Genomic DNA, 19,469 nt, shown 5'->3' with positions numbered 1-19,469 from the left:
GCCTGATAGTTCTGTTTCCATATCTCAATGGTCCTAATATTTACATATTTTTTTTGGAATTATTAGGGAAATAGTTTGAAGGGCTTGATGTGGTTCAGTAGAAACATTGGCAACAAGTGTGAGGGCTGTTTTACTATGGACCTTCTTTTTCTTTAATCCTTTGAGTCTGGGGAAAGTCTGCTGGACTTGCAACCTTATAAGTCGTCTTGAAGTGATATGTCATCTAGAATTAATAAAAATTCAACTTATCAAACACCAATAAAATAACTAAAACAGAAAAATACAGCGAAGTGATACCTTTCTTTCCATGATTTATATAATCTGTAAATTTTTCATGCTTTATTATAAAACACCTCCTTAAACTACATTTCAGGAAAATTGGTATGAACTTCTCAGACCTTCTGGCACAATCTTATATGGTGACACAAAGGTCGCATCAGTTTATGAGTAAGACTACAAAGTTTGCTCAAGAATCTTTTGGACACAATTTTCTACTAACTCTCATCAAAATAATCAACCTGTGTTTTCAAAAGGAAGGGATTTCAAAGCCCTTTCCGCATATTAGTTTGCGAAAATTCCCAGCTATCATCAAAAATAATTATAAGCTTCCTCAAATTTTATCTGACAACCTCACCTGTCCAAGCTCTGTATCTTGCAAGTATTGTATAGTTTGCTCTGTACAAATACAGTTACAACTTACAAGTAAGATCGAGCAGTAATTGCTGGGCATGAGTTCAATGTCTAATTACCAACTATTGCTTCATAGATTGTAATATAACAAATGCTCCTTCAATTGTTTGTTTTTCAACCAGTTAATTGTCCTAACTGTACCATAGTCTAATTGTTATCACAATACATCCTGTAGGCATTGACTTTTCTACCAAACATTGTTATTGTCACTGATCGAGCAGATAATTTCATCAGTATCAATCGGAAGTTGAACATCATTACCTCAGGCAATCATCAAAGCAGGCATACGTTTTTTCATAAGCTATAAAAAAACAATGTTATCATAATCAGAGTCAGCTTTCTCACTCTCTTCTATGCTCTGGTGTGACAAGTTCTCAAGAGACATAGTTATATCTAACTAATGTGCTTAGTCTGTTTCTTTGCTTCATGCGATCACTGTAACTAATACTTCATTACATCAGTCCTTTTAACATATGAGACACATCTAGTTTCCAGCAAACCCAAAGTTCTTTACATACCGTACGTGAAAATCATAACCACACTTTTTTGTTATTGTTTTGACATAATAGCTTGCCTACCCACTTGCTAATATGCATAAGTAATTGTAGAAAGCAGCAACTTTCGTCCCAAAATTAAGAACTTCTGTGAAATACCAACTGACTGTTGCTCAGTTGTATGGTATATTCCATAATAACATATGTTTGGCGCTTATCCTAGTTGATTCAGTTAGTATTAACAAGCTTAGCAAGCATACACTGTACAGCCTGCATCTCCTGTTTAGCCAAGCCATCAGCAATTGATAATATGATAAAGGCTGTTGGCTCATCTAAGATATATTTTATAAAAAGAAATACATGTAGGTTTAATATAGAACTTTGGTCAAGGAAGTGGACAAATTCTTTTTATTCTGGCTACCTCTTATTCTGAATCACTCACTCACGATATCACAGGAAGTATCTTGTATGGTATATTGGTATAAAGTATAACATTATACAAAGGCAAGGTGCTTTTTTCTTTCACTGGTAGGTAATTATATATATTTTCGAAGTGTTTGTTGTCATTTTTCTTCAATTTAGCGCAAATCTTCACAAAAGCTATCTGCACTAGCCGTCCCCAATTTAGCAGCAAGTCATCACCACCCACCTCCAACTCTTGGGTTACTCTTTTACCAACGAATAATAAGATTGCCCGAAACATTATATCGTTCCAACGACTGAAATGAGGAGCATGTTTGGTGTGACAGGGATTCGAACCCGCGACCCTCGGATTATAAGTCGGGTCCCTAACGATGTGGTCATGCTAACCCTTTATGATCAATCATAACAAGTCTACTATTTTAAATAAGACAATCACAAGCAATGGTATTTCCTGTGCTCCTGAGATGGAACAAAGATTAGCCATTTTACATCTAATGTTGATTGTGATAACGTCCCACTTTGACTCTCATCATATCTGACAAAAATAACACAGACCTGCGAATTTAAAATTCATACAAGTTGTTTTGGTTTTAATAACTGATATTTCGTAATTTAGCTATGTAAACTTAAAAACTACCATACATTTTTGACTTTCACTTGTTTTTTGCAAATAAAAAAGAGAAAAGCTCTTATTTAGATAAAATTATTATTTCGTTTACCACAATGAATATATATTATTTTATTATTATGTTTGATTTATAGAACGATCGATAAGACTCTCATGTCACGATTGATCTAGATAAATCTATAGCCATTTGTTGTGAACGTTTCAAGCATAACAGAATGTGATCCGATTTCCACGAAAATGATTCCCTTTGGTGAAAGTACAGATGACATTTTGTGAAAATCCTGTACGTGATGGAGAAAAAAAAATATTTTTCGGATTCAACATACAGGAATTACTGCAGAACATGTAAAAGTTTAAAGACAATAAAATCATTGCAGAATTTAGTAATCATCCATGGTTATATTTTCACTGAAAAAAAACTAATAAATTCAGTGATGTTGCATCATGTGAACAGTGTTTACTTCTTCAGGACTCTTGGTTCAGATTTACAAATAATTTGATTGTTCACCATGTCGCCAGATTATACTTGTATATATAACTGTGTTGTAAATTCTAATTTACATACAGGACACTTCATATACTGGATTAGACCAGCTGATAACACACTCGCAATGCTCATAGATATTTTGTAAACTCACGCCATCATGGTGTACAAGCGCAATGGTAACTTGTGCTGACAGATACGAATGTATCTGTATTCAAATATCTCCATAATTGATAATGATACTGCATTACAATATTGCACCACTCAAGCGCCGTTTCAATTTGTTTTATTACATTGAGTAAAAAGTTCTACTATGTGAAAGTTTTATTAAAAGTATTTACATTATTTTTATTTAAGTATGCTACTTAAATTTTGTATTTATACACAATGATAAACACTAACAAATCGCCGATGCTCGACTATATATTAGCACTACACAATTGCTATAACAATTAGTATCTCAATCTCAAGAGCTTATTGTGGTCTGAAAATCCAGCTTAAAAACAATATTATCACTTTGAAATCTAATTCTGTCATACTTTCTACACGTGCTCATCTCTATTTTGAGTCTTTTTCTCTTTCTTATTTGTTGCTTGAGAAACAGTATATATTTCTACCATGTTACGTGGATATCCGATGTATTAAATTACAGATTATTAATTTGATTTATTCATTAAATTATAAATTATTAGGTAAACACTAATCAGGGTGTATTCGGTTATTTACTGGCACAAAATCTACTGTTTCTACAAATTCATGAATAGCGCTGTATTCTTGAAAACCATCATGTGTTTCCGAATTTTTAATCCAAGAGTTGGCTGTGGGTGGTGATGACTAGCTGCCTTCCTTCTAGCCTTACATTGCTAAATTAGGAACGGCTAGCACATATAGCCCTCGTGTAGCTTTGCGCGAAATTAAAAAAAAACAACAAATTAACTTGTTACCTTCAAATTTAAGTTTTAACGTTTTTATTTTGATATATTTTACATTGTTCCTACTCCATTATGTCAATGACGTAATATACATAAAGTATTTCATGTTCTTTGTGTAAGTTATTTGATGAAAACAGTCTTTATAGTAATTTGTTAAGGGTTTTTCAGATCTAATAAAACGATACTGCATAATGTAATTTTACTTTTAGGAAGACAAGCTAAGCCTTGTTTATAGCCCTTATAGATAGCTCGAGCTATTTATTATGTAAGTTATTACCGGTTGCATCCATACTCCATAACAATTAATAGTAGAAAAAAAAGGAGCAATGCAAACAAAACAATTTTTATATTAAAAATACGCAGTTTGACATGTTAAATGCCTCAAAATTAACCTGTATACGATATTTAGCACTAATTATAATTTATTTTTTGTCATCACTTTCTAAAAACTAATAGATTACATGAAATTAATCATTTCCTGGTTTTGTCTCCAAAATGAAATTTATTATTCAGTGTTTCCTGGGGCATGAACATAAAATATAAAATCCTCTGTTTTTGCCCCAATGTCCCGGATCCGTGGCAACCAAGTACATAAGTAACAAACACTGCCCGAGAAAAATAGCATTTATAGAATTGTGTGAATATAATATTATGTCTGTAAAAAACTCAGGGAAGCATTTGAAAATCAAAAATTAAATATTTGTAAGGAGTGACAGTTCTAAAAAAATATTGACAGCTAGCTGGGTTGTTTTGGTTACTAGCAAAAAAAATTTTCAGTTGTGCAGAAATTAAAATATAATTTTTTCTTCGTGAATTACCACAACTAAATGTTAGAAAACGACAATATATTGATTCTAAAATATTTTTGAGTTAAAACTGGAAATATAGTTAGAATTAAATATAAAATTGATTTTGAAATTTACATCTCCAAAACTTTCAATTGGCAAAACAAAAATTCTAGAAATTCTGTCTTTACACACAAGGCAAAATAAGTTACTTTTTAATCACAAACTTTGTGCATGAAAGTGTATCATAAGGGCAAGATTGTCATTTTTCAGTCATCTGCTGCAACAATATTTTGTATACTTTTCAGTACTTATTGTTGCAGACAATTCAGTATTGTTTTACACCTTTGTTTACAACAATACTTGGGCCTACAAAGTAACTCAAATTTATGACCAATCAAGCAGAATGAATAATTATAAATCAATTTATTTAATTAATACACAATAATTATTGAGCCAAAGTAAAATCTAAGTAATTTTGATATTCTTCAGATAGCCTAGATTTTAATTCAAACAACATAAAAATGAGAATAAAATCAGTTTATTTTTTAAAATAAGACTTTTGATAGTTATAACGTTATCTTATAAAGTTTGAAAACTCTTAGGGAATGAATAAGAATAAAACTAGAAAGTATATTCAAATAATACAGTATTATTGTAGTAGCCATTTAAGTAATCAGAGTTGGTGATGGGTGCTGCCAGCTAAGTGCCACTGGTCAGTAGTTCAAAAACATGTAGTTTCACACTTTGTTTTTGTTTGTATTTACGATTTTTGTGCAAAGCAACACCAGGGCTATCTGCACTAGCCAACCCTAATTTAGCAGTGTAAGACTAGAGGGAAGGCAGCTAGTCATCACCATCCACCATTAACTCTTGGGCTACTCTTTTACCAACAAATAGTAGGATTGACCATCACATTATAACATCCTCATGGCTGAAAGGGCGAGCATGTCTGGGGCAATGGGGATTCGAAGTCGCAATCCTCAGATCACAAGTGGAGTGCTGTAACCACCTGGCCATGCTGGGCCTAGTTTCATACTTAACAAATAAACAAAATGGCAATATATTTATTACTTGGATAGTTGAAATAATCAAAAACAGTAAAAATCAGAATAGCTAATTTTCCTGTTTATTTATTTTCAGGAGGTTAATTAGTTAATGTAAGAAACACCACTAATCAATGAAATCAATGATCACAAATAATGAGTTAATTCACCCACCTCTACTAATAAAAATGTATGAATAAACTACAGAATTTATGATGGTCTTGATTATTTAGATAGAAAAAAAACAACTACAAAATGTCTTCCTTATACCATATGTTTCAGCAATATTAGTAGTATGGATTTATTATTTTTATATTTAAGTCCAAACTCTTGAAAGCATGGGAAAATAAAAGCAATTCTATTGTACTACAAGAAAAGACAAGCTAATTTGAAATCACTGTGCTAGTTGAGTTTAAGTATGTTTAATAGAAAACAGCTTAAATGAAGTTACAGAAACTTTAAATTTTGATAATGCTTCGTCAATAATAATTTATCAAGAAAAATCTTCAAAATTAAACTATACAGGAAGTATTTTAGAAAAAAACAGCAACAATAAATTTAACTACTATAGAGATGTGATCTTTCTGGATGTAAAGATATCAAAAGAATAATTTATCCATTTAGAAAACTATTATTAACATTTCATTATTGTAATTACAAATGGAAGTCTCATTTGCTTAATAAACTACCAAAACAAAGAGCATGTGACTACTCTGATAAGTTTGAAACAGGGTAGTACTTGGATAAAGGATAACAAAAAATGAATAGACGTCTAGTTTACTTTCGTGAGATATTCTTGGAGACGCCTTTTGTCAGGTAGCATAGTCTTATTTGTCTGACAAAGAGAATCTGCTTCAAACATCACACAAAATAAACTAGAACATGTTTTCATTTAAATGTGTCAATTTATTCTTTATTATAATTTCTCCACAATGATAATCAAACTTTATATGCTAACTCAGAAAGATTATATTGCATGAATTCAGGAAACTACCAGTAATGGAAATGTTTTTTGACATTAAAATGTTGTACCTTTTTCACCATTTTATTGTCTGCCTATTAAGAAGACATTCATGATATATGATGTGAAAAGTGTACAAGAATTATTAGAAATGTTATAAAACTGACTGGTTTACAGCACATAAGTGATGTTAGAATTTTTCTTATGTGGAAACATAATCTTAAATTGGTAAACTTAACTAATATTAATAAGTGTACCATTTTAAATAATTACTGAAATGAATCCAATTTACAATTTTTGGCACATAAGAAAATTTTCACATTTTTAAATCTAAATTCTTGGGCAGTACACAAAATCCAGTTTAATCACATCACTGGCATGCATTGTATTTTAAACTGCATTTTAAATTATTAAACCAACTTCATATTGCAAGTAAAGTGAGGATGACAGTCCCAAATTGAGAAAAATAAAAGACTACTGAAGTATCAGTGTATTCATTCCAAAGAGAAAATTTATTTACTAGGTTATGGTACGACATATGTATTATAATTTATTCCTGACTAAGCTTACTATTACTACTTTTTGATGTTAAAAACAATTTAGTGTTTTAAGGATATTGAAGAAGTATTATGTTACGATGATCAGTTCATAAGGATGACAGTGATAGTAATAACTATTTATAACAAATGAATTATAATAAAAAATGAGTTTACAAAGATTAAAGTTAGCATTAACTTAGAATATAAAAAAATGAATGACTGAACTTCAAATATCTGAACTTGAGAAGAACCACATTTTTCAAAATAGTATTTCTAATAGTTCTTAAACTAATAATAAGTACACCTAAATAAAATATATGATATTTCATACATATGTATTAATATTAATCTTTCAGGAGGAACACAATAAAAAAAAAACTTTTGATATTTAAGTATGGATCTATGACCAGCTGTGCAGCTGCCAGGAAGTGATAACAAGCCTTAATATTCACATTTCCTACAAAGAAACCCATGAATCAGGAGGTGTCAGTTAAACATCCTATTCAGTTTTGTTACACATATTGCTTATAAAATGAAAATTACTATATGTGGAGACAGATATTTGACAGGTTGCTATTTTTAAAGTTATTTATGTATGTATAAGAAGAAAAATGTGAAGGTGATACAATAAAGAAGCTAGACTTTTGGAGGTAAATCACTTATCTCCAAAAGTACTTTATGAATGTATATATTCATATAGTCATCTCCAAGCAATTTATTAGGCACCAATGAGTCCAGGACCAACATCAACATGAATTGTGCATTTGTTTCATGAAATAAAAGTACTGTTCTTCAGCCTGTTGCTTAAATACATTTGTTTAGATATTATATAATTTTCAAAGTATGAAAGAAATAACTGACTTTTAACTTGATTATGCATAATTGCTGTAATAATTTTAAATAAATAAAAAATACTCTAACTTACACTATGCTGAAAACATTAGATATTTTGCAGCTCACAAGTTACATACAGTTAGATAATTAATGTAATTAAACATTATTCTGTAATATCATAATATTTAAAAGTACCATTCTCTTAAAAATAAACATCATAATGATAATTTCAATACAATTTTACTTTTTTAACCATATTTGATAATAATCAGTTTTTTAAAACAGTGAACTTCATTTTCTTAAGATAAAAAATGCAAACACAAAACAAGTTATTTATCTCATCCACTTTTACTCAAAAAACTACAATTATAATGGGTTTCAATTTCAACAGTTCAATGAACCTAAAATCTAGATACCGAAGTCTTGTCACGTAGGTTTTTTTGAATTCAAAATCCAATTTTCACAAGACACTTTTGAAAAGAAACCATTATAAAAATCTTTTACTGACATTTTCTTTCTCCCATGGATAAGAAATGTTCTGAATCCTACCCACCCATCCTTGGGAAAACAAAGAAAAAGAAATAAGAACATATTCAAAATCAATTCTACATGTTTATATTTAGACACAATATCAAATAAGTAAAATACTCATACACTACAAAACAAAATGATGTTCTAGTTATCATTATGGTAAATAACAAAACAGTATTCATGCTTTAACATTATTACAAGGCAAATGCTGTGAAGAGATACAAACTTTTCATTGTAAATAATTTACAAAAATGAAGTTACGATAAGACCTAATTTCAACTTGGAAAATTAAAATATCTTACAACATGGTTTATATTAACTGTGCAACTCCAACAGTAATATAATTTGTAAGAATTGCTAGAATATGATAGTTGATAAGTGCACTAAATACCTATTAAATGTGCAGGCTCATTTTTCTTATTCACACACTAAAAGTATCTGACAAAAACAAGAAAATTAATCTCCAAAACTTAGTAACCATATCCATTTGTAATCAAAGACTATCAACATAATCTTAATATCTGTAACATTTAGCATTTAATTCCAAATCTTCTTTGTTTTCCTAAGTGTTTTTAGAATTGTATACAATGTTAATTAAAACACTCAACCAAAAACAGTATACTCCACATAACAATGAAAGAAAATATCTTTGTTACCAAAGAGGAATTCAGTATATTAAGTGATTCAAGAAGCTATTGGTTTATAAAAACCTGATATGACTAATGAGATGAAAAACAGCTTCATATAAACAGTGACAAAAATTATGAAATTGATATATAATAACAATTTTTCAAGATGTTCCCATAAAAAAAAGTATACAAATTTTACCAATTATCCACTCAACCAGTAAGATAAATAAATGAAATTTATCAAATGACATAACCTTAAAAAAAACCCATCCTTCAGACCTCGAAAGTTATATTTCAAGATGTCCCAGTTAGTAAATGAAGTAACCCTTAATGTTTTTTCCATTTTACCAACTATTACAAAAATACAAAGGACTTGTTTCTGTATTTCTAATGATAGTTTTTAAGACTTACTGTTAAGCATATCAACACAAAGCATTTTAATATAAAAAAAGATAAAGAACAAATACATGTACAAGTGTATAAATAAACATTTACTACTGTTTGTACATTCTGAGTAACGGGGATAGACTACTATCAACAAATATTTATTTTACAACAAGTTTTACTTGACAAAGTATTTGTATAAATATTTATACCTTACACCTGATGCATATTATTTGTCTTTTCTTGTGGAAATAGCATGTTCCGGGAGGTACTTCATGGGGTACCAAGATATAAAGTTTTGCATCCACAATCTCTGATTGATTTACTATATCAAGGAGTTTAACTTTCTGCCCTTGCCAGTAAGTAAACAGATGAGTCTAATAATAAAAAAAATTGAAGTTTTTTAACAAAAAATACATCTTAATACTTGCAAAAACTCTAAAGTAAAAAAACCCAACAAAACTAGATGAAAATATGTCACTTGTAACTGAATCCCAAATAGAGAGACAAATTCAGAAAGAAGTGTCTTGCTATTTTTACATATAGTGATGAACATATTTAAGATGGATCTCTAAATTTCTTTCCCTTCTTGTAGGGAAATATATCCATGTAAATCTTTGGTAGCACTAAAGGTGTTTGGTGCCACGGTCTCGTTTCATATAAAATAAAAACTGATAGTTAATTACCTTCCAATATATAATGTCTACAACAATTTTTCTACATCCCTCCCTCCCAAAAATTCAGTTTTTTTATATTTTTTGAGGTTAGAATACTTTCAACAGTGATCTACAAACTTATAACAGTTAAGTGTATAAAAAGATTATTAATTAATTAGTAACTCACAACCAAGTATCTTAAACAAAAAATAACGAAGGTGGCCTACTATTTGCCTGAACTCTCAAAATAAGCATTATACTTAAAACCCAGTAGCATGAAAAACTTGGTCTTGAGATGATTGTGCTTTTTTCTTTTTTTTTTTTTATTATTGAACTTTATATAGAAAAGAGCAGTTTTGCAGGTTTGCTTTGTTTCAGAATATGGAATTTTTTATTTCATTATATATTTTGAAAGTTATGAAGTTCCTAAAATTTATCAATAAAATATAATTTCAAATCATTATTCTCAATATCAAGCAATGAAGTAGACTCTTCTTGTCAAATTTAGTGTATAATTAACTCCTCAGCTTCACAAACTGTCCATCAAAGAGGAATTTGGAATATCTTTCCTTCTGGCTTGTGTCATCTGGAAAAATTCCTTGAATTTTGATACAATGGTATTTAATCGGGCAAATCAATCAGCAGAAATTATGTTAACCATCAAAATCTTATGAGAGTTTTCTCTGCTGAAACTTTTCAAGTTTTATTGTTTTTTCCCAGTTGACATTGCTCATACAATTGTGAAACATAATCATGTGTTATTTAAGTAAGGTTAATTCCAGGATACTTTGCCCAACTACAAACCAAGGAAGAAGGGGCCAAATCAATCTCACCTGATATTTCTGAAACTCTTGAAAATCTCAATGAGCTAATACCACTTCTTCTTAATGCTAAAGAATATGTGACTGTTTTATAAGATATAGAATGTGGTTGTTCAGCAGCATTATCACCATTATTATTACCATTCTGTGCAGCAGGGTCCTTGAAAATTGGTTGGCTGGTTTGGTGTTTTATGGCACAAAGCAACTAGGCAATTTGTGCCAAACATCCAGTAAAAAGTTAAAATTAAAGTAAAATGATTAAAAATTCAAAAGGAAATTAAGGTAAAGCAAAACAAAGTTTAATTTTTGAATTAAAAACATAAATGGCATTATCTCAAATTTGTACAGTGTAGAAGGGATTCTGCGCACAACAACCGAACCACAACAAATCATGGCAGAGCCAACACAGTAATAAAAGTTGTAAAGGACTTTCTGTAGCATAATTGTAATTATCATAACTCATCAGGAATACTGACAGGTAAGTTCAAAAACCACCATTACTCACCTAAAGTTGGCCTTTCCAGCCCTGGTTGAGCTATTTGATGTTATGGCCATTTTCAGAAAGTTTAAAAAGACTTGTTGCATAATTCTAATTATTATAACTCACCAGGATGACTAACAGGTAGTTCAAATGGGAAGTTCACACAGCAGCATTAGTCACCTAAAGTTGCCCTTTCCAGTCCTGGTTTCGAGTTATTTGACGTTACAACCATTTTCTAATTTCAAGTTGAACTACATGCACTTTGATTCTTAAAAGGGAATCACATTAAAAAAAGGTCTAATATATAAATTAAAAACCTTAAGTAGCAATAAAAAGATTAATGGCCTTTAAAAAACTAAAAACATTTCTAAGGTCAACAGTGTCACCATTGCCAATAACACTATCTAACGTTACGGATAAACCTTGGGACAGAACATGTTTAAAATGGTGCCAATGTTGAGAGTCATAACGATGGCAAGATAGTAAAATGTGGCTTATTGTAACCTGAGTGATACACAGACAACACATTGGTGCAACAGTCCCAGATAAAAGAAAATGATGAGTTAAAACACTGTGACCAATGTATAGTATATTAAAAAACAATTTCCTCTTTCCGATCCTTACCAAAGCAAGATGGCCAAAGTCCAATAGAGGGTTTTATTTGGAAAAGCTTGTTTTCACATTGCTCACTCCAAGTCGACTGCCAACTGGAACAGAGCTGAGCACTGAATACAGGACCATAGTCCAGGTATGGAACAGGCACAACAGAAGAGACAGATTTTGCTGCAATATCGGCGAGCTCGTTCCTGCGAATACCAAAAGTGGCCTGGTATTCAGAAAAAACTGGATAGAAGTAGATGTTAAAGAGAAATGGGCCAGTTGGTTTTGAATATTGGTAATAACAGAGTGTGAACAAATGTGAAACAATTCCAGGACAAGAAGAGAACTGAGTGAGTCAGTGTAAACAGTGCAATTTGAGTATTGCTTAGCTTCTATGTGATCCAGGGCAAGAGGAATGGCATATAGTTCAGCAGTTAACACAGAAGTTGTAGAGGGGATTCTGCACACAACCACCAAACCACAACAAACCATGGCAGAGCCTACACAGTCACCTGATTTTGAACCATCTGTATAAATACAAATAAAAGGATGGTTTCAAAGAAGTTCAGTAAATAACAGACAATATTTCCAATAGGGAGTGTCTGCTATTCTCAGATGACTTAAAGATGGATTACATTTGGTGAATGTAATAAAGCCATGGTGTGATGGGCTTACCAGTGGATACAGAAATGTTACCCAAGGACAAACCCAATTCAGCCAACTGTGCCTGGAACCAAAGGCTAAAAGGAGCAATAGCAGATCGTCTGTTCTGAAAAAGTATGGCCCACTGAGGAAAGAAAACACAACCCGAGCTGGGATGCTTTGGTAAGGAACAAAGTTTCAAAGCATAGAGTAAAGACAGTTGCAAATGGAGGAGGTGCAAAGAAGGTTCATGAGCTCTGTGTATAAGCTCTGAGCAAGGGAAGCGTGAAAAGCCCCAATGCCGAAGTCCTTGATGATGAATGGGTCCAGCATCTTTAAGGCCGAAGTCCTGGCAGATCCATAGATCAGTGATCCACAGCCTAGTTTTGATTGAATAAGAGCATGATGTATCTTTAGCATAGAACATGGATCTACTACCCAAGTGGTGAAAAAGAAGACACAGAGGATGTTCAGTGCTATTGTACATTTGATCCATAGCTGCTTGATGTATGGTATAAAGGTCAGCTTATGGTCAAAGATAAGCCCCAAGAGCTTTGTCTCAGGGACCATAGATAGCACAACTTTAGCAATATAAAGTTGAGGATCAAGGTGAATACCCTGTTGGCAGCAAAAATGTGTGCAAATGGTTTTAGTGAGAGAGAAGTTAAAACCTTCTGCTGTGGTACACTTCAGTAAATGATTGAGGGCAGTTTGTAGCTGCCGCTCAATATACCTCATGTTCGACGACTGACAGAAGATGAGAAAGTCATTGACATATAAAACATTTGCAACTGTAAGAGAGAGTTGTTCACTGATGGCATTAATCTTTATACTGAAAAGTGTGTCACTCAAAGCACAGCCCTATGGGATTCCAAGTTCCTATAGAAAAGAATGGGAAAGTGTCGATCCACATGAACTTGGAATCACCTGCCCATTACAAAACTTTTAATTAAAATGGGCAAATGGCCATGTATCCCATATAAATGAAGGTTTTACAAAATGCCATACCTCCATGTCATATCATAAAGCCTTCTCATGGTCAAGGAATATTGATACAAGATGTTTTGTAATTTTAGAAAGGCTTTTCTGAGATAAAGGGCCAGTTCAAGTTCCACCAGTGTAATGGGACAATTATAATCAGAGAGACAATCAGCTTGAATAGAAAGGGATGATCGCTCTGCCTGAGTCTTAATGGCTATGAAGGCCATCACAGAGCAAGATTACAAGAGGGACAGAATTATATTGCCCACTGACCTTTCGAATCTTGTCCCATATGACTTTGGAATAGGTGGTAGAAGATATGATGGTTGTGAATTTAATCCAAGAGTCCTTCTGTCTTTGACATCTTACCCACTGAGCATGTGCATGGGCCTGTTGAACAAGGATACCATGGAAAATGTCTCGAGGTTTAAGGAATACATTGAACAGCTGCCTGTATAATACAATCAGTTACTGCTACCATACAGTCATCTATTGATGGCTTACAGATGATGGCAAGATCAAGTTCTGTAAGAGCAGTGAAAGAGGGCCAGTCTGCTTGATCCAGCTTCCACTGGGGCCCGCAGATCGGATGACATTGACCACAGCCAGTTTCTCTCAAAATTATAGGAAAATGATCACTGCCTCGTGGATTATTGGTAACCCTCCATAAAAGTAGGAGAACAGTGAAGGGGCACAAACTGAGAGATCAACAGCAGTAAAGGACAGACTAGGTGTATGAAAATAAGTATAAGAACTGCTACTGTAAAGAAAAAAGTTGTAATCAAAGAACATGCCCTCTACGGAGTGACCCCTCCCATCAGTATCGGCACTTTGCCAGGGGGGATGATGTCCATTAAAGTTCCACAGGATTAAAAATGGAGACAACTGTTCATTGACAGCATCAAGTTCCAATTGATCATAGGTCTTTCCAGGTGGCAGGTAAAGAGAACAAACAGTGGTGGTATGACCCAAAGAAACATGGATGGCTATGGCCTCTAAGGATGTGTTGAGTGGCAAGGACAGGGTGGGCACATGCTGATCAACTAACAGTGCCATCACTCCATGCACTCATCCATCACACAGCCAGGGTAAGTAATGTTTTGAATAGTTTTCAAATGATGCACCTCTTTGTCTTCCAACCATTTAGGGCAAGAACCCCACCCACCATGAAGCCCTATGAGGGGATGCACTATAATACCAAACAAGGACACTGCAGCAACACCAGGGTTTCGTGGGCACTATACCCAAATGCCAGCATCAGATACAATGTCCACAATACTTGTTGAGAACATCCAACACTGGTACTTGGTTGACCCTAGCCCAAGTGGACCAGCTGACTGACCCATGGGGGGTTACCCCAAGGCTGCCCATCTACAGGAATTCAAGGCCAAAGTGGTGTGTTAGGGTTGGACCTGTCAACCAACAGAATCCTCTCCCCTCTTCACAGGTCACCATGCACGGCAAACACGTGGGTGGATGTTTAGATCCCAGAGGAGGTAAACTGAAAGAACAGAACTTTCCCTGGGAGGTACCCTCACCACGTACAGGAATCCACATCAAGGGGGGATCCTTGATAAAAAGGAGCATTTTTCTGTGAAGTGAATGATTCCTTGGTACTTAGATTAAGGTTGTTTTTCAAATGTATCATAAATTTACTGTGCAGAATAATTTCAGTAATACCAATTCCAGAGCTTGCAATTACATGTACAGAATTTTCACTCAACTGATTTCATGGGTCGATCTACTTCCAACTGTCTTTGTCTTGAACATAATTTTCAGAGCAGGTCCATCCATGTTGCATCCATCCAAAAGAACAGCTTGAAAGATGTCTTCTGTTGTTATATCATTATTATCCTCTATAAATGACTCAAATGTTACATTGAGGTAAGAAAAATGAAAATTTAGGAGTCTATGTTTCTGAAAATTTCCATTTAGAAATTCTTAATTTGTGCCAGTTCTAAGTTCCAGAATTAATTGTTAAATGTGTGGAATAAATTCTTGTGATGCAAAACATGTAGCACTGTCACTTTGTGTCACAATGTTATTGGCATTCAGATGTCATCTTCTTACTTAACACACAAGAATTAATATTGCACCAACAACTTGGATGTTGTCTTGGCTGAAATATCCATGCATTATGTAATTAACAAAACTGTACTCTTATCTAAAACAAGAATGTCTATTTTCTCACATAACCTCCATTGATCTAAGCAAATTCACTCCTTTCTTTCCAAAATACTCCACTGGACTTTCCCCATGTTTTATTGGTAGTACTTTTAGCTTGTGATCAAAGACTTCTGTATCATCATGTCTCAATGATTCTTTAATTTTGTGATCAGACAGGAATTGTATCTGTCTGTAATTGGTGGAATAGAATAACTTTGTGAAATTCAGACTTTAATTCAAACATGGACTGCACTTTATCTTTTGTTAAACCACATGAATGAAAAACACATGGTTGGGAAAGGGTTTCATTTGATCAACAAATAATTTTAATGTTTGTGAACATGTACTGTAAACTTTACCAATATTTGTGTGATTCTTGAAAGTTTGACCAAGATCACACATACAACAATGAATACAATCATTGTCTGATATCTGGATATGGCAATGAAAATACTCTAACATAATAAACTCATTCTTTTTAGTCCTGTAACAAGCCCTTGACACCCATCTTGATATAGGATTTTACTTCTTGGCTACTGTACTCTAGAGCCAATTTCCTTTTCATCATTTTCTCAGAGCTCTTTGATGCATCTTTAATATGGATGTAATATGTAAAAATCCTGTTTTACTCTCACCACATTTCAACAAGTTTTCTAATGTCTGAAAAGGTTTGCCAACCAACATGTTCAGTTACATCAACTGCACTTTGGTATGCATAAAGTAAAGAATCAACAGTCTCCCACCCACCCTGCTCATACATACAGGTATACACTGAACCAGATGTTCTGCAACATTAGCATCTTTTGTACATCTACTTTTTAAAAATAAACTTTCTTGTAAAAATGGTGAGGTTGTGACCAACATTTCAGGATTAATTTAAAAGGCATAATCATACTTTGCATTATCTTGTCCATCTAAAATATTCAAAAAAGTTTCTGAAGTGTTGAAAATTTTATTTTGCCCATGTTTTTCATTTAAGTTGTCATTTGCACAGCTGTAGCATCACCTAGTTTCATTAATTCATCAAATAAGAGCTGCCTACAAGAATATCGATCAATAAGGGAAATTTGGAATTTTCAAAAAAATAATAAAGATACAAAATTTTTACTACTTTCTCCTTGTTCAAATTATTCTGTATTTTTATTGACTTCAATCCCTTGTAAATGACCATAATTTGTTGTGTATTTGATGGACAAACAATTGAAACCAGATTGTCACAGACCAATTCACATATCCGTTTGCTCTTCATCTGCTCAGACCTTCATTTGGCAATAGATTCATACTAAATTCCATCCTTTCAAAAATCTACCAGAGGCAACATCTATATTCATTATATTGAAGATCCTTGTCAAGATTATCTGACATGGATTCATTCACTGTGTCAGAATGTTGTTCATCTGATACACCATATTCATCAGCCAAATGTTACCTGTGTTTTCTCTTAGTACGTATTCTTTGCCATATAATTTTTTAGCAACAGATACATACTAAAGTCCATCCTTTGGAAAATCTACCAGAGGGGTCACATCTATCTTCATTATGTTGAAAATCCTTCTAAAGATATTTTTATTTGACACAGATTTGTGTACTGAGTCAGAATATTGTTCATCTGATATACCATATCATCAGCCAAACACTGCTTCTGTTTTCCCTTCTCTATACTTTGCTGTGTTATTTTTTGTCTAGGATTCAGTAACTGACTATTTTTATGCTTTATATTGTAGTTAATATGTGTTGTAGCTACAGTATATGAGGGTAATGGATCACAAAAAGGATAAACATGGCACACATTGCATGTTCTTTCTTTAAATTTTTGTGCTCATCATATATTTTGCCAGTTACTACTGAATCCATGCTTCTTGATAACCAATTGAAAATGTGAAAGCTATGTTAAAATCAACTCAAATAATATAGATAAACTGTTTATTAATAATTATGTTTGCAACTTATGTGGGTTTTAACTGTATGCTTCTTCTTTCTTTTCTTTATCAGCCCTATTTTTAGTAAAATATCCACCATTTTCATGATCGTGGGTCTTAAAGTATATCTATATAACTATAATAGTACTGTCTATTGTATGTCAATGTAACTACTTCACACGATATGGATGGATCTTCACCAAAATTGGTATGAATTTTCATTAGGTCTATGCAGGGATACATACAAATTTTCAGTTCTGCATTTTGTATTTTTTATGAGCATTATTGCATTTTTTACCACTACTTTGCCTCCTGTGTATGGATCTTCACTAAATTTGGTATGGAAGTTCATTTAGTCTATGGGGAGATAAAAATATATTTTCAAATTTTGTATTCTGAGATTTTTTATAGGCATTTTCTTACCTCCTGTTCATGGATTTTCATCAAATTTAGCAAGAAGGTTAGTTGGTCCATGCAGAGATACATGTAAACTTGTGGTTTCACATTTTGCAATTTTTTATGACAGTTTGCTTTTTTTTTTTATTATTACAATTACATATGTCCTGATGACCAATCATTAGTCATGAATTTACATAATTGCCATTCAAGGGATGAGTACTCCATCTACTAATAAATATGAAGAGATAAGTTGTAGCTGTACATGTCATAAGAAAGTGGTCTGATCATGGCTTGACTGGCCTTACTACATCTTACAACCCTACTTGTACAAAAAACATACTAGAACTATGTTTAAATATCTGCATCCTCACATTGAGAATTATAAATCATTTAATAAAAATATGTAGCTTACAATTCCATTAAGAGCTCGGTACTGGCAATCAACATGCTCACAACAACTTTTTTCCCATAGAACAATTCCCATTGATGGGTGAACTTTTGGTGCTGTAAACAAAATTAAAACAAGTAATTTCTATGTTTATCTTTGAGAACTCAAAAGTAAAATGATTCAATACCGTAAATGTAAATAGAAAACAAAATAAAAAGTGCTATATAAAACTAGCAATGTAAGTTATAAGAAAACAGAGTGTAATTAGCTGTCTTAACCTTGGATATTAATAGTTTCTTTTCAAAATTAGCTTTTTGCCTTTTTCATTTAAATTAGTTCCACTCTAGATTACAGCTATAAATACACTCACAAATGATCAAATTTGTATCACAAATTGTATTTCTTTTTCACAAACACATTTTATAAGACAAAAATTATATTTTTACCACATTACTACACCAGAATTAATATTAACTAATGTCTAAGGAAATTTTAATAAATGCATGACAGACAAACAGAAAGTGTGTGGGTAAATACTAGAAAACATTAAAAGAGTACTGGGATATCATACGTACATGCACATATGAATAAGCGTGTTATTAAAGAGTAACGTACAGACAACTTAAAATTAAAATATTAATGATAATAGATTTGTTTGTTAATGAATTACACACAAAACCTGCATTTGTTCTCCTTAATTTTGAAGTGACAGACTAGTGGAGAGGCATCTAGTCAATCCCACCTCTTAACTCCTGGGCTATTCTTTATCATTGAATAGTGGGATGGTCATATTATAATAGCCCCATGGTTGAAAGGATAGAAATGTTTGGAAATGGGTCTTGATTAGGACAACCCACAAATAGTGAGTCAAGTGCCCTAACCACTAGGCCATACCAGACTAAGAGCAAAATTGATAAAAAAAACTTGTTTTCAAGTAGTCATGTTTATATCTTAAGAATTCTACCAGTTAATTTATCTTTTTTTTTTGTTATTGTGAAGCACAGTATTGCAATTTTTTTTTTTAAACTTGATATAATTAAGTGTGAGCTCACACAC

At 32.5% G+C, this 19,469-nt stretch overlaps 1 protein-coding gene across 1 annotated transcript in view; it reads right to left on the bottom strand.

Moving 5' to 3' along the window:
• Nucleotides 1-5,542: 5,542 nt before the first annotated feature.
• The window catches only part of LOC143232086 (methionyl-tRNA formyltransferase, mitochondrial), a 33,880-nt gene continuing 19,953 nt past the window's right edge, over nucleotides 5,543-19,469 (bottom strand). Inside the window, 3 exon segments of the mRNA XM_076467156.1 lie at nucleotides 5,543-8,374; nucleotides 9,573-9,737; nucleotides 18,438-18,529. Of these exon segments, the coding sequence (XP_076323271.1) occupies nucleotides 8,243-8,374; nucleotides 9,573-9,737; nucleotides 18,438-18,529 (389 nt within the window). The 3' untranslated portion in view covers nucleotides 5,543-8,242.

The sequence above is a fragment of the Tachypleus tridentatus genome, chromosome 11, assembly GCF_004210375.1.
Source record: "Tachypleus tridentatus isolate NWPU-2018 chromosome 11, ASM421037v1, whole genome shotgun sequence".
Taxonomy (NCBI): domain Eukaryota; kingdom Metazoa; phylum Arthropoda; class Merostomata; order Xiphosura; family Limulidae; genus Tachypleus; species Tachypleus tridentatus.
Note: the sequence above shows the minus strand (reverse complement) of the source record. Positions and strands in the feature narration are given on the sequence as shown.